The sequence below is a fragment of the Hyperolius riggenbachi genome, chromosome 3 (assembly GCF_040937935.1).
Source record: "Hyperolius riggenbachi isolate aHypRig1 chromosome 3, aHypRig1.pri, whole genome shotgun sequence".
Taxonomy (NCBI): Eukaryota; Metazoa; Chordata; class Amphibia; order Anura; family Hyperoliidae; genus Hyperolius; species Hyperolius riggenbachi.
Window position 1 is genome coordinate 61,931,983 of NC_090648.1, and position 26,061 is coordinate 61,958,043.

General features: G+C 46.1%; 1 protein-coding gene across 8 annotated transcripts in view; it reads right to left on the reverse strand.

Moving 5' to 3' along the window:
• The window catches only part of PALM3 (paralemmin 3), a 255,035-nt gene that overhangs the window by 12,477 nt on the left and 216,497 nt on the right, over positions 1-26,061 (reverse strand). For 4 of the 8 annotated variants that reach the window (XM_068274192.1, XM_068274195.1, XM_068274191.1 and 1 more), the window contains 2 exons: positions 19,606-19,657; positions 9,993-10,073 (listed from right to left, as the gene is read on the reverse strand). In XM_068274192.1, coding sequence (XP_068130293.1) covers positions 9,993-10,073; positions 19,606-19,650 — 126 coding nt within the window. In that variant the 5' untranslated portion in view covers positions 19,651-19,657. Of the gene's footprint in view, positions 1-9,992; positions 10,074-19,605; positions 19,658-24,566; positions 24,592-24,671; positions 24,713-24,745; positions 24,752-24,776; positions 24,830-26,061 lie in introns of those variants that run through there. The other 4 variants (XM_068274189.1, XM_068274194.1, XM_068274190.1 and 1 more) reach the window with 4 other exon arrangements.

Consider the following 26,061-nt stretch of genomic DNA (forward strand, 5'->3'; position numbering starts at 1 on the left):
CTTCAAGTCCCTCTTCACCCAAATATGCCGTGCGGCTCCAGGCAGCGGCTGTGGGGAACTTGAGGGCAGAAGGCGATGGCAGAGGAGACCAGAATGGGATACGGAGGAGCGGCGACCCGGCCGCCCAAGTGTCCCCCTCAGCGGTAACAGGTATGGTGCTATCTCCTCTATGCGTTCCAGGCAGCTAACGTCACTCCTGAGCAACGTCCTCTCCATGGTTACACACAGCGTGACATGGAGAGGATGCAGGGGGCGCTGCTTAGGAGTGAGATCAGCGCTGGCCGCTGGGTCTGGAACACAGGAAACATTAAACATGCGCCGCTCACGGAAGGATGGAAGCGCTGCCTGCTGTGCTGCCACATTTTTTAAACAGATGCAGGGAGGGAGGGAGGAATACAAAGAGGTACTTTGCGTGGTCAGTGATCCGCCCGCCCCTCACAAATGGCTCTGCCCCTAGGCACGTGCCTACAGTGCCTAATGGTAAATCCGGCCCTGTGTATATTCATGTCGGATCCACATAACTCTGTATATTCTCCGTACCTCTCTTCTTTCCTTCTGTTCTTGTAATCACTCCTTCAGTCACATTTTCAGAAAGAAGAGGACTCCTATCACCATCCTATTTCCTCCTAAGGGGAGTGAATGGGGCGGGAAAGAGGGAATGGGAGAGTAGTAGGAGGGAACATTGTGGCAAGCCCGCCTCTTCCTGTCTGAAAATTTGACTGTAGCCAAAAGACAAAATTTTCAGGAAGTAATTACAGGAACCAGAAGGAACAACAAGAGGAATGGACAACACACAAAGGTTAGTGAATCCAGCATGAACATACCTCTATGGTCACCTTTGGTAGCTTTGCCTCAGGTCAGGTGTCCTTTAAATCAAAACCGGTCAGACAATGAAATTGTATTTTTGATCTTTTGGTATAGAAGGTACCTAAACACTTCTGCAGATTGGGCAATAGATTAGAAACAGAAACACACACCACAATATAGTTGCAAATAATGGATATTACATTGAACAAATACTTTGGTGATACCACAAGGATCACATCACAGGAAGGCACGCAAATATATCTAAATAAGAATCATAAAGGTGCCATAATAAACCCGACATACAATGAGAGAATCAGAAGCCCACAGAAAGGAACATAACACTGTCAGTGAAGCTAGTGATAAGCCAAAAGGCAATATTAGCAATGTAAATAACATGCTGATTCTGCACACTGTACACAGTGCAGATCAAAGCTCCCCGACAGAGGAGATGTAACAACAATGAGCATAGGGTCAAATATAGGCAAGGGGATAGGAAACTCTGTGTACCAGCAAAAACTGGATCACATCAACTGAAGGGTATGTGTGTATACTTGCCACCGGCTGTGATCTCTGCAGGCTCAAGAAGGCTTAATAAATCCTCCCTAGCATTCTGGACGAGCTGACCTCGTCCAGAGACGCTAGAGGGCACCGCCCAGGCCCCGCTGGGCCGATTTGAATAATTTTTTTTTAAAAACACGCAGCAAGCACTTTGCTTGCTGCGTTTCCTACCCGATCGCCGCCGATCCGCCGCTACCCGACGTGTAAGTGGGCCCCCCCCCCGCAGATCCCGTGCGCAGCCTGGCCAATCGCCGCCAGGCTGCACTTTGGGGTGGATCGGGAGTCCCTGTGACGTCACGACGTCGATGCGTCACTCCGTTCGTCACCATGGCGACGGGGGAAGCCCTAAAGAAAATCCTGTTCAGAACGGGATTTCCTTATGGGTGTGATCGCCGGCGGCGATCGGAAGGGTGGGAGGGAGTCTGCAGCAAGGGGAGAATCATGTAGCTAGCGCTAGGCTAGCTACATGATATGAAAAAAATCGGGCGAAAAAAACCCTCGGGAATCAGAACGCCCAGCAGGTTAAAGAGAAACCGTGACCAAGAATTGAGCTTCATCCCAATCAGTAGCTGATACCCCCTTTTACATGAGAAATGTATTCCTTTTCACAAACGGATCATCAGGGGGCTCTGTATGGCTGATATTGTGGTGAAACCCCTCCCACAGGAAACGGTGAGGACGATGGTCCAGGCAGTTTCCTGTCTGTGAACCTCGTTGCATTGTGGGAAATAACAGCTTCTTTATTGTTTACAGCTGGGTCCAACTGCCAAAAAAGCAAGCAGCATCTCCTGTCACATACATCACCTGCCAGCAATAAAAATGTCACCATGTGATAAATGTCAGAAAGTAAATCAGGGAGAGGAAACATTTTACACTGAGCAAACACTGACTAAATTTATACATAATTATTGTACAAACAATTGTTTGACCCAGCACTCTAATTGGAGACTAGCGTGCTGTAGCTGATCAGAACTTGTTGCTCATCAAGTTCAAAAATAGCAAAAAAAGAAATATCAGCAGCACCGCTAAAGTGAAAAAGATAGCTCTTTTATTTGTGCAATAAAATCACATTGCAACTTTGCCTTCAGCTCTATTTTTGCTATGTGATTTTATTGCACAAATAAAAGAGCTATCTTTTTCACTTTAGCAGTGCTGCTGATATTTCTTTTTTTACATAATTATTGTAAACATGAAGCACTTTTTTATTACATTATTTTCACTGGAGTTCCTCTTTAAAGCACACCTGACCTGAGTCAAAGCTACCCAAGGTAAGCACTGGGGATGGTCGGAATTGCTGATTTCTGATTCCGCGGAAATTCTGCATTCCCCCAATGCAGATTTTCTCTACCGCAGTATTTAGCAGTATTCCGATGGTATTCCGATTTCCGCAGATTTCTGTTTTTCACAGAAAATTCCGCCTACCGCACTACAAATCCTCATTCTCTGATTGGCTGATTCATCCCGAGACTTCTGATGGGCTTAAAATTACTCATTATCGGTATACCGGAAATTTCCGCACACAAATTTCTGCGTACCGCATTCCGATGCGAAAATGTGATTTCCGATCGGAAATGCGGAAACTTCCGTTCCACGGAATCGGAATGAGCATCCCCAGTAAGCACCAGGGCTGGTTCAACCCCCAATGGGGCCCCGGGGCAAAGCTAATCTGGGCCTCCTCCCATCAGCACAAATTCACTCCCAGGGCCCCCAAGCCGACTGCCTTCCCCCCCACCACCATCCCCAGGAGTGATTAACATTCAACAACCTTCAACCACAGCTATTGTTCTTCGGTCGGGATTAGTCACAGATGAGGGGGAATTAGGCAGCCTAACTCTCTAAATCATACATGTCCAACGCTGGCCCGGGGGCCAAATCTGGCACACAGAGCCACCAATTTTGGCCCTAAAGTGGTTTCCTCACTTTGCATTATGTTTAACCCACTCTTGACCATCAGGGAAGCTCTACTGGGAATGAAGCCCTGGATCACCAGGGAAGCCATATGGCAGAGGGAGGGGGAAAGCACTAGACACCAGGGAACTGTATAGGGGTGGGAGGGAAGTCACTAGACACCAGGGAACTGTATAGAGGAGGAAAGGGGCCCCCTAAACACCAAGGAACTATATAGGGGAGGGAGGAGGGCCACTAGACTCTAGGGAACTACATAGGGGAGTAAGCGCGGCCATTAGACATCAGGGAACTTTGTAAGGGATGGAGGCGACCACCATACCACCCAACTTTTTGAAATAAGAAAGAGGGACACTTAAGCCACACCCCTAACCACGCCCCCAACACACACCCTAGTCACGCATACCATAAAGATTTAATAGGAAAAATATGTTGTTTTATCATTCAAACCACACTGGTCCTTTCTATCCTGGTTCATTTTCCTTCATAGTAACATTTAAAAATAAGAAATATATCCATTTTAAGGATGGGAATAAAGTTTAGAATCAATTAAACACGTTTGTTCAGTAGAAGAATACATATATTTACATAGATCTGTGTATCAGTCCCGAAAGAGGGACAAATGAGGAAGGGAGAGGGACAGAGGGACCGGGTTCCCAAAGAGGGACTGTCCCCCCAAAAGAGGTACAGTTGTGAGCTTTGGTGACTACTAGACACTGAGGTTGGCCCTCAACTTGGTCCCAGTGTTGAATTTTGGCCCACATTGTATTTGAGATTGACACCCCTGCCTGCTCTTATTACATACAGGGTGCATGTCTCTGTTTTTCTTCTGTCCTGACTCCTGTACAAGAGTTCAGGTGCACATTAAATTCTCCACCCATCACAGATGATTGGCAGAGCAGCAGTAGTTGGCGCCTGCTTCTCTGTGTCCTGTACCTCTGCTCTAATATCACAGCTTGAAAAGACAAAAAAACAAAAACGAGAGCCCAATATGGTGTAGCATTTCAAACACTTGCTAGTGCAATGTAAGAAACTGTAGTATTATACTCACAAACAGGGCCGGGCCGAGGCAGAGGCTGGAGAGGCTCCAGCCTCAGGGCGCAGTGTAGGAAGGGGCGCACAATTCATTCAGTTGTCATTCCCAATTGTGTTTGAAGCAGAAAGAAATAGGAAAAGGGGATACATGGCAGTGACTGCAAGTCAGATAACTAGAGATTAAGGTATTGGGGAGGTTTGGGGCCCTGGGGCACCTCTTAGTCTAATAGCAATCAGTGAGTGATGGCTGGGTGGGAGGGATGGAGGGGCGCACTTTGGTGTCTCAGCCTTGGGTGCTAAAGGACCTTGTCCCAGCTCTGCTCACAAACATGGGTCGCCGCAAAGGCAACCACTGGAATAGCAGGTGGGGAGATTTTTGACCTGACCCCACTCAGGTAATAAAAAGCTGCTCTCTGTAGACAGGAGAAAAGATAGGGATACACCCCTCCACCCAGGGTGGACTATATCAATTGCAAGACAGGTATAACAGAGGCGCCAAACAAGGATAAAATAATTAAAATACGTTTAAAAGGGGGAAGTTGGTGGACTCACCTCCCTCAGGTGAACAAGAACCGGACAATGAGACGTTACTATAAATAACAGTAACATTTATTAAGAAGCTTCAAGTTGCAACACGTTTCACGGGTCACTATCCCGCTTCATCAGGCAATAGGTTTGGAGAACAATGCTGGGTCTATAATATGGCCAAGCGCCTCTTGGCCATATGATAGACGCTTGTCCATATTATAGACCCAGGATTGTTCTCCAAACCTATTGCCTGATCAAGCAGGATAGTGACCCGTGAAACGCGTTGCATACTTGGAGCTTCTTAATAAATGTTACTGTTATTTATAGTAACGTCTCATTGTCCGGTTCTTTCTTTCCTGAGGGAGGTGAGTCCACCCACTTCCCCCTTTTAAACGGGTTTTAATTTCATCCTTGTTTGGCGCTAGTGTTGGGCGAACACCTGGATGTTCGGGTTCGGGTCCGTTCGCCGAACATGGGCCAGATGTTCGGCATGTTCGGCCCGAACCCCGAACTCCCCCGAACATCCCGCTTTTGGGGGCCCTATGGGGTCGCAGGCATAAGGGGGGAGCATGCCCCGGTCATGGGGGGGGTCGGAAATTCCCCCCACTCCCTCCGCTAGCGCTCCCCCCTCTGCCCGCTTCCCCATACAAAAATTTTGCGTAAATTTCAATAGTACCTTCAGTGGCTGGCTGGCACTGTGGTGTGAGTGAGGAGGAGGAGTCCGAGTAGGACGCGTTGAGGCCGGGCAGCGGGCGGTTCAGCGGTAGTACCCTTGTGGTACTTCCGCCCTTTCTCTGACCTCACGTCCTCTGCATACGAGGGTATGCGTCACGCGTACCCTTGTATGCGTCATGACGTAGAGGACGTGAGGTCAGAGAAAGGGCTGAACCGCCCGCTGCCCGGCCTCAACGCGTCCTACTCGGACTCCTCCTACTCACTCACACCACAGTGCCAGCCAGCCACTGAAGGTACTATTGAACTTTACGGAAAATTTTTGTATGGGGAAGCGGGCAGAGGAGGGAGCGCTAGCGGAGGGGGTGGGGGGAATTTCCGACCCCCCCTCCCCGCGACCGGGGCATGCTCCCCCCTTATGCCTGCGACCTCATAGGGGGGCAGTATTTGGCCGAACAGGGCCCTGTTCGGCCGAACAGGGGCCCTGTTCGGCCTGTTCGGCTGGGCATTGAGCTGTTCGGGCGAACCCGAACTAAAAAGGCCGAACACCATGAGGTGTTCGGCCGAACTCGAACATCACCCGAACAGGGTGATGTTCTGCAGAACCCGAACAGTGGCGAACACTGTTCGCCCAACACTATTTGGCGCCTCTATTACACCTGTCTTGCAACTGATATCACAGCTGTTCCTATTGCCTAGTTCTCTGCCTACTCTTCACTCTTACTTATCCTACTGATTGCACATATTTGTATATATTGTTCACCTTGTCTATAGTAGTTTGTCGGATTGTGTGTTTTCTGAGCTGGCTTCACCAGGGTTGTTTGTTGTTCACTTGTTTAAAGGAGAACTGTAGTGAGAGGTATATGGAGGCTGCCATATTGATTTCCTTTTAAGCAATACTAGTTGCCTGGCAGCCCTGCTAAGCTATCTGGCTGCAGTAGAGTGAATTACACCAGAAACAAGCATGCAGCTAATCTTGTCAGATCTAACAAAAATGTCAGAAACACCTGATCTACTGCATGCTTGTGCAGGGTCTAGGGCTAAAAGTATTAGAGGCAGAGGATCAACAGGACAGCCAGGCAACTGGCATTGCTTAAAGAGACTCTGTAACATGAAAAAGATCCCCTGGGGGTTACTCACCTCGGGTGGGGGAAGCCTCCGGATCCTAATGAGGCTTCCCACGCCGTCCTCTGTCCCACGGGGGTCTCGCTGCAGCCCTCTGAACAGCCGGCGACAGGCCCGACTGTAATTTCAATATTTACCTTTGCTGGCTCCAGCGGGGGCGCTGTGGCTGCTTTCGTCTCCGAACTACACGGAAATACCCGATCTCAGTCGGGTCCGCTCTACTGCGCAGGCGCCGGAAACTTGCGCCTGCGCAGCAGAGCAGACCCGACGGCAATCGGGTATTTCCGTGTAGTTCGGAGCCGACAGTCGTCAGAGCGACTGCGCAGGAGCCAGGAAGGTAAATATTACGTCACGGCTGCACGGAGGGCTGCGGCGAGACCCCCGTGGGACAGAGGACGGCGTGGGAAGCCTCATTAGGATCCGGAGGCTTCCCCCACCCGAGGTGAGTACCCCCCAGGGGATTTTTTGAGGTTACAGATCCTCTTTAAATGGAAATAAATATGGCAGCCTCCATATACCTCTCACGACAGTTCTCCTTTAAAGCGGCATTCATTTACAGTGTGTTACTGTGTCACCTCTCAGTTTGTGCTACGGGCAGTGACATTTACCTGCTGTCAGTATAGCCAGAGACCTCCGGTGCCCTCAGGAACCCCCTCCTGTCTACAACGAGAGAAAATCTAGGGAATTTCCACTTAAGTTTCAGTATAAGTTGTTTTGTGCCACTTACATGTTTGTACATGCTTGTTGTGTCTTGCTTTATGAAAGCCACACTATCACCAAAAAATTTACCATTTTAAATGCATGTGTACTTATAGATATATATAAGATGTACATTTGCCACTATGTCATGGTCACTATCAGTACTCTTCTTGCCAACAGGTTTTAGACTACAGAGAAAGGCAGCGCTTCTTAGGACAAACTACATCCAATTGACTACCTGCATAAGAGTGTAGAGCCTTCTTACAGGCAATGAACAACAGCCACTGAATTATCATACAGGCATTAGATTACTGTTTCCTGAAACTTTTTACGGTTCTAATGCCTATGTAGGTGTCTCCCCACCACTACTGCCATCACCTGCATCCATCCAAGCTTGCTTGTGGTAATAGCAGACAGCCATGTTGGATTTTTTCTGTATTTCTCTGGGGCAGACAGTCTAGCTTTACATAGAACACAACAGGCTTTTCACCAGAGAGCAACTGTTCCTAAACTGTCAGTTGAAATTGTCACAAATGAGTTGGGTGACAGTTAATGAAAGTGTATGCTTTACTCCACTGCAGATGTGCGCCGTTAAGTAATGGCAGTTAGATGTTTTGACAAGTGAAGAGACAAGGTGCAAAGGGGGGGGGGGGGGGGGGGAGAGAATTCCTGTCACCACGAGCAGCTATGCCGATATGGAAGCATCAGTCATATTTAGACCTTTTTGTTTAACACAAAAGCATATTAATGGCTTTATTATTTTACTATTACACTATGGGGAAGCAGACGGATAACATTTACATTATAACAGCCCTTTAACCATTTCAGCCCGCGGGGATTTTTCACCTTATGCATCGGTGCAATTTTCACCTCCTATTCATTCGCTAATAACTTTATCACTACTTATCACAATTTATTGATCTATATCTTGTTTTTTCCGACACTAATTAGGCTTTCTTTGGGTGGTACATTTTGCTAAGAGCCACTTTACCGTAAATGCATTTTAACAGGATTAATAAGTAAAAAATGGAAAAAATTAATTATTTCTCAGTTTTTGGCCATTATAGCTTTAAAATAATCCATGCTACCATGATTAAAACCTATGTATTTTATATGCCCGTTTGTCTCGGTTATTATACCATTTAAATTTTGTCCCTATCACATTGTATGGCGCCAATATTTTATTTAAAAATAAAAAGGTGCATTGTTTCCGTTTTGCGTCCATCACGATTTACACGCTTATAATTTAAAAAATGTTTGTAGTATACCCCCTTTAAATGCATATTTAAAAAGTTCAGACCCTTAGGTAACTATTTATGTCTTTTTTTTTTTAATTGTTATTTTTTTTTCCACAATTTATTTGTGTAATATTCTGGTGTGGGACAAACAGTTTATTTTAAATGTAGTCATATGTGTAAATTGTATTGTACAAAATGTGTAACTGTAGTTTTACTATTTGGCCACAAGATGGCCACCTTCGTTTTTGTTTACCCTCCTTGTACTTCTCGCTAAGCGGAAGTACAAGGGGGGTGCGGAAATCTGTCTGGGCAGAAGAACTGAAGCCTCACAGGTGAGCGCTTCGGTTTTTCTGCGGTGGAAAGGGATCGGTGATTGGGAACCATGGTCCCTTCTAACTCCCAGGGCTACCTGGGGACACAACGGGGATGCGGGGGCACGCCCGCGGGCGGGAGCACGCCCAAGCGCGGGAGCGCTGCAGAGCTGCTTCCCGGACGTGAGCTTCATGTCCGGGCGGCGGAAATGGTTAAGGAGCAACTCCAGTGAAAATAATTAATAAAAAAGTGCTTGATTTTTACAACAATTATGCATACATGATTTAGTCAAGTGCTTCATTATTACAATAATTATTTATAAATGATATAGCCAGTGTTTGCCTATTGTAAAATCTCTCTTCTCCCTGATTTACATTCTGACATTTATCACATGGTGACATTTTTACTGCTGGCAGGTGATGTCAGTGGAAGGAGATGCTGCTTGCTTTTTTGCAGTTAGAAACAGCTGTAAGCAGCTGTTATTTCCCACAATGCAACAAGGCTCCCACAGTGTGATGTCAGAACCATGGTCCTCACACTGTGGGAGGGGTTTCACCACAATATCAGCCATACTGAGCCCCCGATGATCCGTTTGTAAAAGTGAAAAGATTTCTCATGGGAAAGGGGGTATCAGCTACTGATTAGGATGAAGTTCAATTATTGGTTACGGTTTCTCTTTAAGGAGATCTCACCCACCCACCACCCTGTGCCAGCTGGGCTGCATTGGCTCCACTCCCCATCCTTCTGGCTGGTCCAAGCATCTAGGGTTACTTAGCAACAGGCCAAGAAGCAGCACGCAACAGAGTTCCCAGTCCCCGGCAACGGGGGCACAAAGCTCTGGTACTCTATCATGTTTAGCTGTTGCCTCCTCTGCTTCCTACAGTTACTACAGCAATCAATAAATCAACTTTCGCACGATTCCATTCATTGTTCAGTGAGGCTCATATCTCAGGCGAGTTCCTCACCTGATAACACCAGTGCCTCGTGCCTCACGTGACGATTGCCGATTAGCAGGTGCAAAACAAACACCCCATAAACGCCACACAAAGTACACAAGTGCTACGGCTCCTCACAGCAAAGTCAATAGAGGAAGATTGCAGATGATGTTATTACCTTCAGCTGGTGCAGCTTAATTCTCTGCTGGTCCAACTCCCTCTGTATTCTCTCCACCTCACTCAGTATCCTGCGCTTCTCCTGTCACAGCAATGCAACAATCAGATTATCACACCGTGTCATGGGCAAAAGTCACCTCACACAGCGATAGAGCCAACGTTTATAACATATCTATAGGGCTGATTATTTTTAGCACACATACATGCCTGGCATACACCTTCAATTATGATTGGCCGATTTTTTTTGGTACATGGCAGTTTGCTGCCCAGTCACTTTGGGGCAGGGTGAGCGGAATGCAATTGCCGGATCCCCAAATTACCCATATGCAGGGCTCGGACTATAGCATTACTACTACAACCGCACCAAACTCAGGAGCTACATGCCGTGTACTAGGCGACAAGAAGCCCTGCCTCCAATATTACCATCCACATGTAGTATGAGAATCCACTTACACAGTCTGTTCACAGGATTTAAAATCTCTTGACCCTAATACTACATGCAAGTGGTAAAATTGGCGAAGAGTTGACCAATCAAAATTGGATGTGTGTCTGCACTCAAAGTATTGTTGCACACTTTCAATTGTACTTGGCCAGTCATTGACCAATTTTACCACCTTCATGAGGCCTCTTTTCCACGAACTGTTTACAGGCAGTGAAATGCCTCTCAAACTCTCACAACTGCTCACTGCTGCCTGGTAACTGCTCGCTGCTGCCTGGCAACTGCTCGCTGCTGCCTGGCAACTGCTCGCTGCTGCCTGGCAACTGCTCGCTGCTGCCTGGCAACTGCTCGCTGCTGCCTGGCAACTGCTCGCTGCTGCCTGGCAACTGCTCGCTGCTGCCTGGCAACTGCTTGCTGAGCACACAGTTCAACAGTTCGTGTAAAAGAGGACTGATGGTAAAATTGGTCAGTGATTGGCCAATCATAATTGAAAGTGAGTTCCAGGCGTTACAGAGAACATTGAACAATTGAATAACTGTTTCTCAGCAGTGTCCACAGCCGACTGTCCTGAACAAACGCCTAGGAAAATGTTCTCAGGAGGCTGATGAACTTACCAGTGGGTTTTTAGGATGTGGGAGGAAACTTGAGTGCCCGAAGGAAACCCACACAAACAATAAAATACAGACTCTTGGTCGTCATTTCAACCTTACATACTTTATGTCTGACATTTGGCATTTATATGTTTTATAAGTTTCATCAGTTTCCTTCCACTTCCCAAAAACATATGAGTCGGTTAAACATTCCCCCCTCCAAAAAAGTCCCTAGATTGTGGAGGAGTGAGGGAAATTCTTTTAAGGCCTCTTTTCCACGGACTGTTGATAGGCAGTGCAATGCCTCTCAAACTCTCACAACTGTTCACTGCTGCCTGGTAATTGCTCACTGCTGCCTGATAACTGCTCACTGCTGCCTGGTAACTGCTCACTGCTGCCTGGTAACTGCTCACTGCTGCCTGGTAACTGCTCACTGCTGCCTGGTAACTGCTCACTGCTGCCTGGTAACTGCTCACTGCTGCCTGGTAACTGCTCACTGCCGCCTGGTAACTGCTCACTGCCGCCTGGTAACTGCTCACTGCCGCCTGGTAACTGCTCACTGCCGCCTGGTAACTGCTCACTGCCGCCTGGTAACTGCTCACTGCTGCCTGGTAACTGCTCACTGCTGCCTGGTAACTGCTCACTGCTGCCTGGTAATTGCTCACTGCTGCCTGGTAATTGCTCACTGCTGCCTGGTAATTGCTCACTGCTGCCTGGTAATTGCTCACTGCTGCCTGGGAACTGCTCACTGCTGCCTGGGAACTGCTCACTGCTGCCTGGTAACTGCTCACTGCTGCCTGGTAATTGCTCACTGCTGCCTGGTAATTGCTCACTGCTGCCTGGTAATTGCTCACTGCTGCCTGGTAATTGCTCACTGCTGCCTGGGAACTGCTCACTGCTGCCTGGGAACTGCTCACTGCTGCCTGGGAACTGCTCACTGCTGCCTGGGAACTGCTCACTGCTGCCTGGGAACTGCCTGCTGAGCACACAGCTCAACAGTCTGTGGAAAAGAGGCCTCATTTCTTAAAAGGGCACTAAGGCGAAAAATTGTAAATCTCTTCATGAGGAGATTCTCAAGGATTTATTTATTATCAAAAGCACTTAGTGAATGGCAGTTGCTCTGTCCAACTGCCAAAAAACTGCGTAGCGAACAGGGAAGCTGTCCAGCATCATTGTTTAAATCCTTTTTAAGGAATATGTTTATAAAGAATAAAAGCCTTGTTGAGAATCCCCTATGAAGAGATGGACTAGTCCAAAACCTGTCACTCCTGTCAGATTTCTACTACCTACTGTAAGTGACAGCAACATAGGAGAAAAGTAATTTATGGCTCATTTTACTCTGGAAAAAAAACATACTTCTTATTTGTATGTGTTTGCACATATTTAAAATTTTACAATTTTTCGCCATAGTGCCCCTTTAATGCAATGCAGCCAAGAAAAAATGTGTCTCCCTAGCTCTGCCTCATTTCCACTTTACTGCGCTTCTGTCCACTTCTCAATGTTACAGATTGATACATGTTACTAAAAAGCAGACAGAAGCGCACAGATGGAAAAGAGGCCGGCTAGATTAACAGTAGAACGTTGCGTTGTAAAGTTGCAACGCAAACAAAAAAGTGGTAACGCACATTAACGGTGCGTTACCACAGCATACAGTAGGTACAGTGAAGCACACAGGCAATGAAAAGTATGCTTTCCTGTACCTGGTAACGTGTGTGTTTAGAGGTAACACACTGCAGCAGTGCATTACCATAATGCTACATGTTTCCATGCAATGTCAATGCCGCACTGTGACCGTTGCATTGACTTTTCATTGCACTGCGGTAAGCTGCGTTATAAGACTTCTGGTCTATAAGACACTGGTTCTATACTAAAGCCCGGTCCACACTTTCAACTATGACTGGCCAATCACTGACCAGTTTTATCACCTCCATGTAGCTGGAGGGTCAACAGATATTGAACACTATGAGCAGAATGTGTAGGTAAGCCCTCATACTACACGGCGATAGTAAAATTGGTCAGTGATTGGCCAATCATACTTGTGAGTGTGTATCAGGCTTAAGAAAGAGTTTAATTGGATTCAAGCCTGGTACACACCTTCAACTTTGGCCAATCGTACCACTCATGTAGTATGAGAGTTTACCTCCAGAATCTGCTCATAGTATTCAATATCTGTCGAACCTCATACTACAAAATTGATCAGTGAATGGCCAATCATAAATGAAAGTGTGTACCAGGCTTAAAGGAAACCAGAGACAGTAATAAAGGAAGATTTGATGCTTACCCGGGGCTTCCTCCAGCCCCATAAGCAGCGCTGAGTCCCCCGCCGTCCTCCTGAGTGCCTCCGTTCAGTCGCAATCAGCCCCAGTAACTGGCTCGGTCCCGTCAGTCGGGGTCTTCTACGCATGTGTGGGAGGTCCTGTGCATGTGCAGAAGACACTGACTGATGTGGCTGAGCCAGTTACCGGGGCTAATTGCGGCTGAACGGAGGCACTCAGGAGGACGGGGGGGGGGGGGGGGGGACTCAGCGCTGCTTATAGGGCTGGAGGAAGCCCCGGGTAAGTATCGATTCTTTCTATATTACCGTCTCTGGTACACTTTAATTGTGGTACCAAATGACAGAAGTGCACTTCTAAATAAAATGCTCTCGGGTCATGGACAGTGTGGTTTGGTCAGCATTTTATAGTTTTAAAGGGAGGGTGGCTTTGTAAAGTTTAGTCCCTTTGTTCAATAAATATTATGCCATTTGCTCGTTTCCATTGGTGCAATTTTAGCCACCCTTTTGGAAACATGATTGCAGGGACATCAGAGAGTGCATAGACTGCATTGCCTGATGTTTCCACCACTGAATCGCAGCGCATGGTGGCCTGCATTTGGGCATGGGATCAAATCATGGCAGGTCAACATCTGCAAGGAGTTTGTATGTTCTCCCCATGCCTGTGTGGGTTTCCCCCGGGCGCTCCAGTTTCCCCACATTCCAAAAACTATAAAATACAGATAAGTTAATTAGCTTCCCCATAAATTAGCCCTAGACCAGTGATGGCTAACCTTGGCACTCCAGCTGTGGTGGAACTACACGTCCCATGAGGCATTGCAACACTCCGACAGCTCTAAGCATAACTTGGGGAGGCAGAGGCATGATGGGATTTGTAGTTTTGTCACAGCTGGAGTGCCACGGTTAGCCATCACTGCCCTAGACTACGATACATGCACTACAGACTACACAATACATACATATGACTATGGTACGGATTAGATTGTGAGCCCCTCCAAGGGACAGTTAATGACAAGACAATATATACTCTGTACAGCGCTGCAGAAGATGTCAGCGCTATATAGATACTAAATAATAAATAAATAAATGGGATTGTAAGCGCCACCTCTGGGGGAATAAAGTGCAACGCAGAGCGGCGCTAACACACAGCCACCTGCGTTGCAAATGGAAACGAGCGCTACGGTTCTCTATATTCCTATAACGTCTGGGTCAGCCAGGGGGTGTCTGTTCGCCAGGGTCAGCTCATGTCTGAGCCTATCAGTACATCTGTAAGCAGCCATCTTGGATTCCTCCTCAAATAATGCTAGTTGCATGTGTCTGATTATGCGAATCTTCCGGCGATAGCAAATTCTGGTTCAAGCTTCACCTGCTTGAAGTATGGAGATTAGAGATCCTCAGTGAGATACTGATGGAGGTAATACAGGTTTATGTTCATTTGATGCACACATACACAGCTCGGAACTGGAGCAATGGGGATTTTGATCGGCTCAATGCCAAGCTAAATGAGTCTGCATAAAATGAAGATCAAATTTCCATCATCTCAAAATTGTTAGCGCCTCATCGATTATCATTTGTGGAGATCAGTAAGGCCTCTTTTCCATGGACTGTTGATAGGCAGTGAAATGCCTCTCACAACTGCTTGCTGCTGCCTGGTAACTGCTTGCTGCTGCCTGGTTACTGCTTACTGCTGCTTGGTAACTGCTTGCTGAGCACACAGCTCAACAGTCCGTGGAAAAGAGGCCTAAGGGTTTGTTCACACTAGGGGCATTTTTTGCCCTTTTTTCAAGCGCAGGCGATTTTCAAAATCGTCCTAAAAACGCTTGTGCAATGATTCCCTATGAGAGAGTTCACAGCTGAGCGGTTCGTTTCCGATCCGCTCAGCAAAGCAGTGCCTGCACCATTTGTGGGGCGATTCCGCCTCAATGGAAGGTACAGGAAAAACGCAAACGCTCACAAAATCGCTTTGTGCAGCGATTGCGTTCGCGTTTTTAAGAATAAATACATTGTATTTATTCTTTTCTCGGGTCCAAGAGTTCACTTCCTGACTTCAGGGAGTAAATGAAAAAAATGCTCTGGAAAAGAGTTTTTAACAAAAACGCACCGCCCACAAAAGCGGCGGGAATTGCAACAAAAAAATTGCGTCTAACAAACGCCCAACGCTAACGCGATTGGAACACCATGTGAACAAGGCCTATTTCCACGGGCAGCAGTGAGCAGTTACCAGGCAGCAGTGAGCAGTTACCAGGCAGCAGCGAGCAGTTACCAGGCAGCGGCGAGCAGTTACCAGGCAGCGGCGAGCAGTTGTCAGGCAGCGGTGAGCAGTTACTAGGCAGCAGCGAGCAGTTACCAGGCAGCAGCGAGCAGTTACCAGGCAGCGGCGAGCAGTTGTCAGGTAGCGGTGAGCAGTTACCAGGCAGCAGCGAGCAGTTGCCAGGCAGCAGCGAGCAGTACAGGCAGCAGTGAGCAGTTGCCAGGCAGCAGCGAGCAGTTGCCAGGCAGCAGCGAGCAGTTGTGAGGCTGGGCGCACACTTGTCAGTGCGTGAAAGGTTGCGTTTTCTGTCATGTGCGTTTTTCGTACGATTGCAGTTTGCATTTTTTCTGCGCATTTGGTTGTCTTGCATTTTGCGTGCATTTTAATGCGTTTGCGGTTCGCATATACAAAACGCATTTGTATGAGTAAAAATGCATGAAAAAAGCATTACATTGCGTCACCATTGACTTTCATTATGTGCATTTTTTATGCTTTTTTTTGAAAAATATGCAACAAAACCATCGTTTATAAAACGCATACAAAACGCATATGCGTTTTTTAAGCGGCCCATTGACTAACATTATACGCATAAACGATGCATTTTCCGCAACGCTAGCGTTTTTGCTAAGTGTGTCCCCAGCCTGAGGCCTCACTCACACCTAAAAACACACACGCAAGCGTTTCGAGTTTTTGTGCAGTTTTTTCCCCCCTCCTGGCGCTCCACTGCGCAGTGTTTTTTTCTAAAAAGCGCTTTTCTGAGCACTTTGCCAGATCGGTTTTGAGATTCACTCGCTGACGCAAGTCAGGAAGTGAACTATTTGACCCAGAAAATAATAAATACAATGTATTTATTCTAAAAAACATAAAGCAGTTTTGTGAGCGTTTAGCGCTCTTTCTATATCCTCCATTAGAGCAAAAATGCCCCCAAAAATAGTACAGGCACCGCTTTGATGAATGCACAGCGCACAAACCGCGCTGATATGAACCTTCTCATAAAGATTCACTGCACCAGCATTTTGTGGGCGATTTTAAAAATCGCCTGCCCTTGAAAAAAGGCCCAAAACTCCCCTAGTGTGAATGAAAGCAGTTACCAGGCAGCAGTGAGCAGTTACCAGGCAGCAGTGAGCAGTTACCAGGCAGCAGTGAGCAGTTACCAGGCAGCAGTGAGCAGTTGTGAGCATTTGAGGCATTTCACTGCCTATCAACTGTCTGTGGAAAAGAGGCCTAGATTAGTCGGAACGCTCAGAGAAGCTCTTTTGCATAGATAGCAACTGAAGTATCTTAACTCTTCCTGTACTGGAAAACAATGAGACTCTTTTCTTTCTTACTAATGTTCTATTTCTTAGCTGTACAACACATACATATCATTATCTCATACTTATTTTCACTTCAGATTCCCAGGTCTGATTTCCATTAGTGCCGAATTCAGTATGAATCTACAGCGTTTCCTCACATTTAAGAGGGGTGGGAAAACTCTGCCTGTCTCTCCTGTGGGTTGCCATCTAGATCGCACTTCAGTGATTTCTTAGCGTTCTGGGCTGCGGCTATGCAGTAGAACGGAAGCCACGGTCGAATCAGAAACTCTGGGAGAAGACTTCTGCATAGCTAAACAGCCTAGGCTAAGGCCACATACAGACATCAGACTATAGTCTTTGGAAACTGAAAGATCACAGACCAATCTTACCACCCTTCATGTAGTATGAGAGCCATACTCTACACAGTCTTTTCTATGGAGCTGAACTCCACATCAGAAAAAAATCTTTGCAAGATGCTGCACACACAGATGCTGTACAGACACAAAAGATCAGTATCTGCAAAAGATCTGTTCCTGCCAAAAATCCATTCCTGCAAATTGCAATGATAGTCTATGAGATCTGCAGATCATCATACACACATGATTTAACTGACATTCATCTGCAGATCTGCAGATCTGAAAATCCATCCTGGTGGATCTGATCTGCAGATGAATGTCAGTTTAAATCATGTGTGTATGAAGATCTGCAGATCTCATAGACTATCATTGCAATTTGCAGGAATAGATTTTTGGCAGGAACAGATCTTTTGCAGATACTGATCTTTTGTGTCTGTACAGCATCTGTGTGTGCAGCATCTTGCCAAGATTTTTTTCTGATGTGGAGTTCAGCTCCATAGAAAAGACTGTGTAGAGTATGGCTCTTATACTACATGAAGGGTGGTAAGATTGGTCTGTGATCTTTCAGTTTCCAAAGACTATAGTCTGATGTCTGTATGTGGCCTAAGCATCACTGGGAGGGCGGGGCTACATACCAACATACAGCTATATATAGCTATAGGAAGTGTTTCTGATGGTGAAACCAGGATAGTTAAAGTAAAAGTGGGTATCCTGAATATTTAACTTCATTATACTATAGGACACTACAGAGCTTCTTTAATATGGATCGCAATATCGATCGCAAATGTTTAAATCCAAAACTATTCACGATCACTTTTTTTTGTCTGGACAAATGTATAATCTGGCAAATAAATTGTACAGTTGATGAGCAGCTTAAAGGACAACCGAGGTGACATGTGACATGATGAGATGCAAGCAGTTGTGAGAGTTTGAGAGGCTTTTCACTGCCTGTAAACAGTTCATGGAAAAGAGGCCTAAATGGCTTCTGAGAGCAGGAAATCTGATAAAAAGGGTCAATAATTCATAGATTTGAGCTCCGGCATACTTCAATGCATGTGTCATTAAGCAGAGACAATGAAACAGTAAAAATTTAAAACTAGATTTAAATATTAAATAAAACTGTGGGATATCTAAAAAAAAGTCATTTTTAGGAGAAGGAAGATAGATACAATTGTTCTCCTCATTAGTTTATTTTCACCTCAGATGTCCTTTAAGGCCCGGTTCACATTAGCGGTGGCTATCCGGAATAGCCGTGCCGCAGCCGCACCGGAGCCGCACCGCATGCTGGCCGGACGAAACGGACGCACGGCATAGCAATGTAAGGCTATGCCAGGGTTCACATGCGTCCGTTTCGTCCGGACCGGAGCCGGACCGGATCCGGACTCCGGTGTCCGTTCCAACATGCGCTATTTTTGGGTCCGGCTCCTCCGGCAGCCGTATCCGGGGCGGAGCCGGACTGCACCATCCGGCCAATGGAAACCAATGAGAACCGGAGAGCGCACAACACACTGGCAAAAAATCCGGATGTTCTACCCCACTTCCTATGAGGATTGTTGCGGCGATATTTGCTGGGGACACATGGGCAACCATTTTGGAGTGGAGCAGCACGAGCTGGAGATGTTGGCAGCATGTTGGAGGTGGAGGTGAGTGCTAAACAGCGGAGGGCCTGATTCCACAGGTCCCCCTTCTGCTGACCTCCCAGACCCCAACATTTTTTTTTTTTTTTACGTGACTTTTGCCAAACGGATCCGGATCGCATCCGGATGAACACCTGATGCAACCTGACCGGATCCGGATCGGATCCGGATCAGAACCGTACGGTTCCGATCCGGATCCGGTCCGGATCCGGTCAGGCCATCCGGTCCGTTTGGCTGAAAACCGCTAATGTGAACCGGGCCTTAGGCACTTTAACATGAGCAGTTGAACTGTGTGCTCAGCAAGCAGTTACCAAGAAGCAGTGAGCAGTTACCAAGAAGCAGTGAGCAGTTACCAGGCAGCAGGGAGCAGTTGTGAAAGGTCAATGGGTATTTCACTGCCTCACTGCCTATCAGCTGCCCGTGTGAAAGGGCCCTTACTCTTTTGGGACAAGCATGCTGATCAGGAATGTCAGAGCTCCTGATGTGCACAGTAATTTCTTCAGGTGAGTGACCCAAGGACCAGCAATACAGCCAGGTAACCAGCATTCCTGTAGAAGGAGTTCAGTAATGGCAGCCTCGCATTTGGAGCTAATCCATCAAGGTACAGGACAAAGGTGGAGCATCTACCCAGAGTGACCAATCAGGTTGCAGCTGCCAAGATAAACAAGACTTCTGACTGGTTGCTCTGGGCGACCTGTCCCTGTGCTTGATAAAGCTGCAGGTCTGTGTTTAGAGTGTAAGCTCTGCAGGAGAGGTGTGAGGAGTTCTACTTACGTTGATTCCGTGCAGTCGCTGGCTGTAAAGCTGTGTCTCCCCCATCTTGACGCTGCACAGGAAAAAAGAAATATTGTCTATTAGAGCGTTTCACCACTTCCTGTCATAGCGGAGGGCTGTTCCTGTCACACACGTCTCGTCTGTCTCTGTGCTCAGCTGCACACAGGAGCCTACCAAGTCTGGGGGCAGATGTGGGGGGAGGGGGGACCTCCCTTCTTTTTCTAGGCATTAAAGCAAACCTGAAATGACCTAGAAACTACTGGTTAGATACCAATGGAGAGGGAAAGCCTTCCCGCTCCTCTCTCTGTCTCCACGTTCCCCAGCTGCCCCCCTGTTCAAATTTGGCGCCTTCAGGAGTCATTGGGAGGCTTCAAAAGCCGTGTTCCCGAGAGCTTCCGAAGATGGGCACACCTGTACTGCGCATGCGCGAGTGTTCCAGATGCAGGTCAAATAACTTTAACAGGGGGACATAGGTGGAACCACGGCATGGAGAAAGGGCTGCGAAGGCTCCATGGGATCTAGAGCTCCCCTTTCCATAGGTAAGTATCTTACTCTTTTTTTTTTGGGGGGGGGGGGGGGTATGGAAAAGGTAAAATATAATAAATTGTATGTGTAGTACAGATAATGAATAGAACATTAATAACAAAGAAAAGAGTCTCATATTGTTTTCCAGTACCATTGTTATCTATGCAAAAGAGCTTCTCTGAGCTATTCCACACACTGGGGTGAATACAGTCCTGTTTTCTGAAGCACAGCCAAGAAACAGTAAGAGGACTGGTGCACTCCAAAGGTGCTTCTGAGCGCTTTTAAAAACGCTAGCACTTTAAAAAGCGCTTGGCTAATGTATTTGAATGGGATGGGTCACACCAGAGCGATGTGATTTTTTTCCCAAACGGAAAGGCGGGTCCTGCTGCATTTCTGCTGATTTCTGAGGCGATTCACCCTCAATGTTAAGTATAGGAAAGTAGAAAATCGCTCTGACAAGCGCTAGATCTGAGCAATTGTCCAAACGTTATTGTTACAAAACCAGTACACTAGCAGCTGTACTGTACATACAAAGCAATGCTACACAAAAACGTTGCAAACATCACTAGGTATACATAGAAAATTGCTAGGCACATGCCTAGAATCTCCTTGAAAAATTACACTAGATTACACTAGCGGTTAGGTGTGCATTGGCCTAGAGACAGCTTGAGAAAAGGTTTTACTGCCGGAAAGTTCAAAGGGTCATTATTTCTGCTTTATTTTATAGATTAAAAGACAGAGTGTTGTTTCTAAACTGTAAATATGTCAGAATAATGCAATGTTATATCAAAAAAAAGCTATAGAACTGAAAATACATAGATGAAGTTTCTTAACTCTTCCTGTACTGGAAAACAATACGAGACTCTTATTTGCTACTATTGTTCTATTTCTTAAAGGACTTACGAGGTGAAAATAAACTTCTGAGAAAAACAATTATATCTATCCTACTTCTCCTAAAAACGACGTTTTTAGATATCCCACAGTTTTATTTTATATTTAAACCTAGTTTTTAAGTTTTTACTGTTTCATTGTCTCTGCTCAATGACACCTTCATTGAAGTATGCTAGAGCTCAAATCTATGAATTATTGACCCTTTTTATCCCTTTTCTGCTCTTAAACGCCATTTACTGACAGAAAAATGTTTTATGGTTGTAATTACTTATCAGTGAGGGTTATGCTATAGTCTGACCCAGTCCGACCCGGTCCCGACCCAGACAGAAATTGTCACTTGCATACTTGATGTTTAACTTTTTCAGGCAGAGAAAGAAAAAAAGGAGCACAGCATAGTTATTTGTATGCTAGGCACTGTACATACACATGTCTATCTCATCATGTCACATGTCACCTCGTAAGTCCTTTAAGCCTCATCTACACGCGTAGATGAAGCTCTGATCCGCGGCTCGATTAGCCGCCGGATCGCCTCTTCCGCATCCCCGCCGTGTGCCCGCCGCTTATCTTCCGCTCGATTCCCTGCCATTGTCCCCTCGCGGGGAGCGAGCAGGGAATCGGCGGTGGGGAGATCCGTCCTGTCGGATCTTATCAATCGAGCCGCATCAGCGGCTCGATTGATAAGCCACATCGCCGCCTCATCTACCCATGTAGATGAGGCTTTAGCTTTTCAACACATACAATTCATTATATCATAAGTTTATTTTCACTTCAGGTTTGCTTTAAGGTGGAGTTTACTTTGGAATAGTGATGTTAAAGGGGATGTTTCCTCTATATCTGCTTCCCTCCCCCACTGCCTACAGTTAAGAGTATAAATCACACCCCAAAATCACAAACACACAATCTCAGTTCAGGAAACATCTGTGTGGGAGCGTACTCTTTTTTTCCTCTCCCATTCCCATCTGACTACTCATTTTTTCTGGTTTCAGTAAGCTCAAAGGACTTATCGCAGACATAGCACATAAGAGGCAGTAAAAGTCGTTTAGTCAAGAGATAACGGTTACATGCGAAGCTAGCAGTGCGTCGCTCTGACCTGAACTTTCTAAAGTAGAAAAGGCACAAAGTGATGTCAGGAAGTAAAAGAAAAAAACACTCATACAGGAACTGGAACACCAGAATTTTGGGATACTGTACAATGAAAACAGTTAGTGAAGATGTCTTCACACAATACAACACAGGCAAAATTTCCGGATTTGTAGATATAGTAGATAGTCTTAAAGCAAATGATCTGTAAGTCTAAATGCACACTTGCTGAAAACTGAACACCAAGTAGCGTTGTATCAGTGTATACTGTACTAAATAATGTTCAGTGGGGCTAAAGGGGCCCATACACTCAGCCGATTTTCTGGCCGACCGATCGATCCCGATCGATCAATTGATCGTTTGCAAATCGGTTGGCCAATCGACTGATCGATGGCCGATTTCGATGGATTTCCATCGAACTGGCAGGGTGGAAAATTTAGGTCGATCTGATAAGATTGCTTATCAGTTTGCATTGGCCTTAATGGAAATCTGATGGCAAAAAAATGCCATCAGATCGAATTTCAATAGATTTCAAACTGAAATCTATTGGAATTCTATCCTGGTAAAAAATGTTCTAAAAACGCATCAGATAGATCATCAGATGCATTTCTTATCTATCTGCTGCCAATCTGACGAGTGTATGGGCACCTTAAGACTAGCATCCGTTTGGCACTAGAACAAGGGTGTCAAACTCAAATACAAAGTGGGACGAAATTGAGCTCTGGAACCAAGTCGTGGGCCAACCTCAATGTCTAGTAGCCACCTCCCTCCTTTATGAAGTTCCCTTGTGTCTAATAGCCCCCCTCCATCCCCTAAACAGTTCCCTGATGTTTAGTAGTCCTCCCTCCCTCATCTATACATTTCCCGGTTGTTTAGTGGTCCTCTCTCCCCTGTACAGTTTCCTGGTGTCTAGTGCCCCCCTTCCCTCTCCTACACAGTTCCCTGGTATCTAGTGCTGTCCCCCTCTCCACACGGCTTCCCTGGTGATCTAGGGATTAACCTCCAATATAGATTCTCTGGTGGTCTAGAGTGGGCCAAACATATTGCAAAGTGGAGAAACCACCTGAGGGCCAAATGTGATGGCTCCGAAGGACCAGATTTGGCCCACGGGACGGAGTTTGACATGTAGGCACTAGAAAATGGCTAAATGAGGAACATTCACCATGTTTCAAAGAATTCTGGGTAAGAGGGGCGGACACAGCTGTGGTGTTACAGCATTGATTGGTTCCTGGGGGCTCTCCCATCCAAGTCAATTACAGCGCTTGAGCCCAAGAAACAGCAGAAAGACACTGCATGCAACAACTGCTAGATGTGATACCACTAGCCCGCTGAGTACTAATGACTATAGAAAATCACTGTGTTATTTTTAGTCTGTGCTGGCAAGGGCATTGAGTCAGGTGACACACCGGGACGACAGAAAGTTGAAGGGAGCTGCATAGAAGATGGCGCCTGGACGATCAGTGAGTAGATCCTGTTCCCCAAAACCCCCAAAGTTCAGCCTCGTTATCCCCCTCTGGCATGCCGGTTAGTTGAGACTTCTGGATTCCAGAGATCCGGATAAAGTACTGTATATTTTAGCTTCTGGGACACTGAAAGACTGTGTCAGTCATATGAGACAATACAGCATTAAACATACTTTTTTAAACTTATACACAGAAAATAAATCTGTAGGATTTTTAGGAGTAGGAGGATAGATACAATTGTTTCTCATCAGTTGTCCTTTAAAGTAATCCTCTGGATTACTTTAAAGGACAGCGGAAGAGAGAGGTACATGGAGGCTGCCATGTTTATTTCCTTTTAAGCCAGGGGTCCCCAAATGTTTTGGGTCGAAGGCCGGGTCAACATACTTCAGACTGCTGGGGGGCCGGAGTATACATTAAATGATGTAGAAGTGTTTACGGGCCAGACAGTGAAGCATACCCAGGTGACAATCTGCAGTGCAATTGGACAACAGTGTCACCTGATGTGGATTTTGATTGGAAACCAGCGAATTACTGCTTTCTGGCTTCATTCTATATGTGGACCACCAATATTTAAAGATGTAGCTGACCTCATCTATCATACATTTTGTGTGTGTGGGGCCGGTAAAAAAGCCTGAGAGGGCCACATTCGGCCCGCAGGCCTTAGTTTGAGGATCACTGTTTTAAGCAATACCAGTTGCCTGGCAACCCTGCTGACCTTCTGCCTCTAATACTTTCAGCCATAGCCCCTGAACAAGCATGCAGCAGATCAGGTGTTTCTGACATTATTGGCAGATCTGACAAGATTAGCTGCATGCTGGTTTCTGGTGTTACTCAGACACTTCTGCAGCCAAACAGACCAGCAGGACTGCCAGGCAACTGGTATTGTTTAACAGGAAATAAACCTGGCAGCCTCCATAGTCTTCTCCCTTCAGTTGTCCTTTAAAACAATCTTTAAGGCACATGCCAGTCAGAAATGCCGTCCCCCTGAGACAATAACGTTACAGTCAGGTCGAGGCTTCTTCTGCTAAGCTTTGTAGATTGAAGGGGAAAAAGCACTGCGCTGATTGATCTGATTGCCTAGCAGCATGCTGGAAAGATGGACCTAACTCTAGCGAGCGGATAGTGGATGCCATTTCTGTCAGACACAATGGTCCAGCTATCAAGCAACCGCAGGTACACACTTGTGATCATGTGACTGGTCACATGATCTACCTTACAGTCGCAGGAGCAATGAAACCAAACATTAGGCCTCTCATATCAGCCATATGATTTATACCTAAGCTGCGGGCTGTTGCTAGGGCAACACTGGGGAACAGCTGAACATGCCTGCAGAGGTATAGGCTGGGCAGAACTCATCCTATAGGAGTTACATATCGGTTACACTGACTCATCCCTGGCATGAAACTTGCATGGTGCCCTCCCTGCCATTAACCCTTCATCTCCAGGAGGACAGCACACTGCAATGCACAAAGTGCTGCTTGAATAATCGGTATTTTGCTAAGGCCCTCATTTGAGCACACTGGTTGTTTCCATAACGACACACTGACACTGGCTCACATTGACCTGATAACTGTAACGTTAATCACTAAACTCAGACAGAGCCATCACGCTACTTCCCTTAGGAGAACTGATTGTTAACCTTTTATCTGGCCAGAGATGGCACACTGGCATCTCTCCCTTGTACACACTTTCAATTATGATTGGCCAATCACTGACCAATATATATATATTTGTATAATTGAATAGATAATAGAGGAGCAGAACACTGTGAGAAAAAAGTCCCTGCATCCTATTAATAGAAAGTGCTATTGTGCCAGCAGCAATGAAAAGAAAAGAAAAAGCTGCATAAAGTGAACCTCCGGACTAAAAATCGACTCAGCAGCACTGAAAAGGCTTGGTGTTTCTTTAACAGTTTCACAGCATCAGAACTTTGTTTCTCTTATACAAGCCTCATTTTTAGCTGCACAGAAGAAAACTGCCCGGGCTTTTTTCCCCTGATGCTGTGCAAAGCATGCTGGGATTTCTGATGTTGTTGCTCTCGTTCTGCTGTTTTGGTGCAAATTTTTTTTCTTACATTTTGAATTTGACATTTGAATTGAAGCCCAGCGTGTGCAGCTGGGAGGGGTAATCAGGACACAGGATAGTTGGAACTGTGTCTCCTGCTCCTTGTCACCTCCTTCCAACCAAAAAGATGGCTGCCCCCATGACAAAGATGGCAGCCCCCATGAATCACATACATTTGCCTTTTCTTTTAAAACAGGGTGAGTAAGAGAATATATTACCTATCTATTCTAATTAACATAACTAATGTAACTTAACCACTTCAGCCTTCAGTCGTTTTCAATTTATGCATCCGAGCAATTTTCACCTCCCATTCATTAGCCTATAACTTTATCACTACTTATCACAATAAACTGATCTATATCTTGTTTTTTCCGCCACCAATTAGGCTTTCTTTGGGGGTTACATTTCGCTAAGAGCCACTTTACTGTAAATG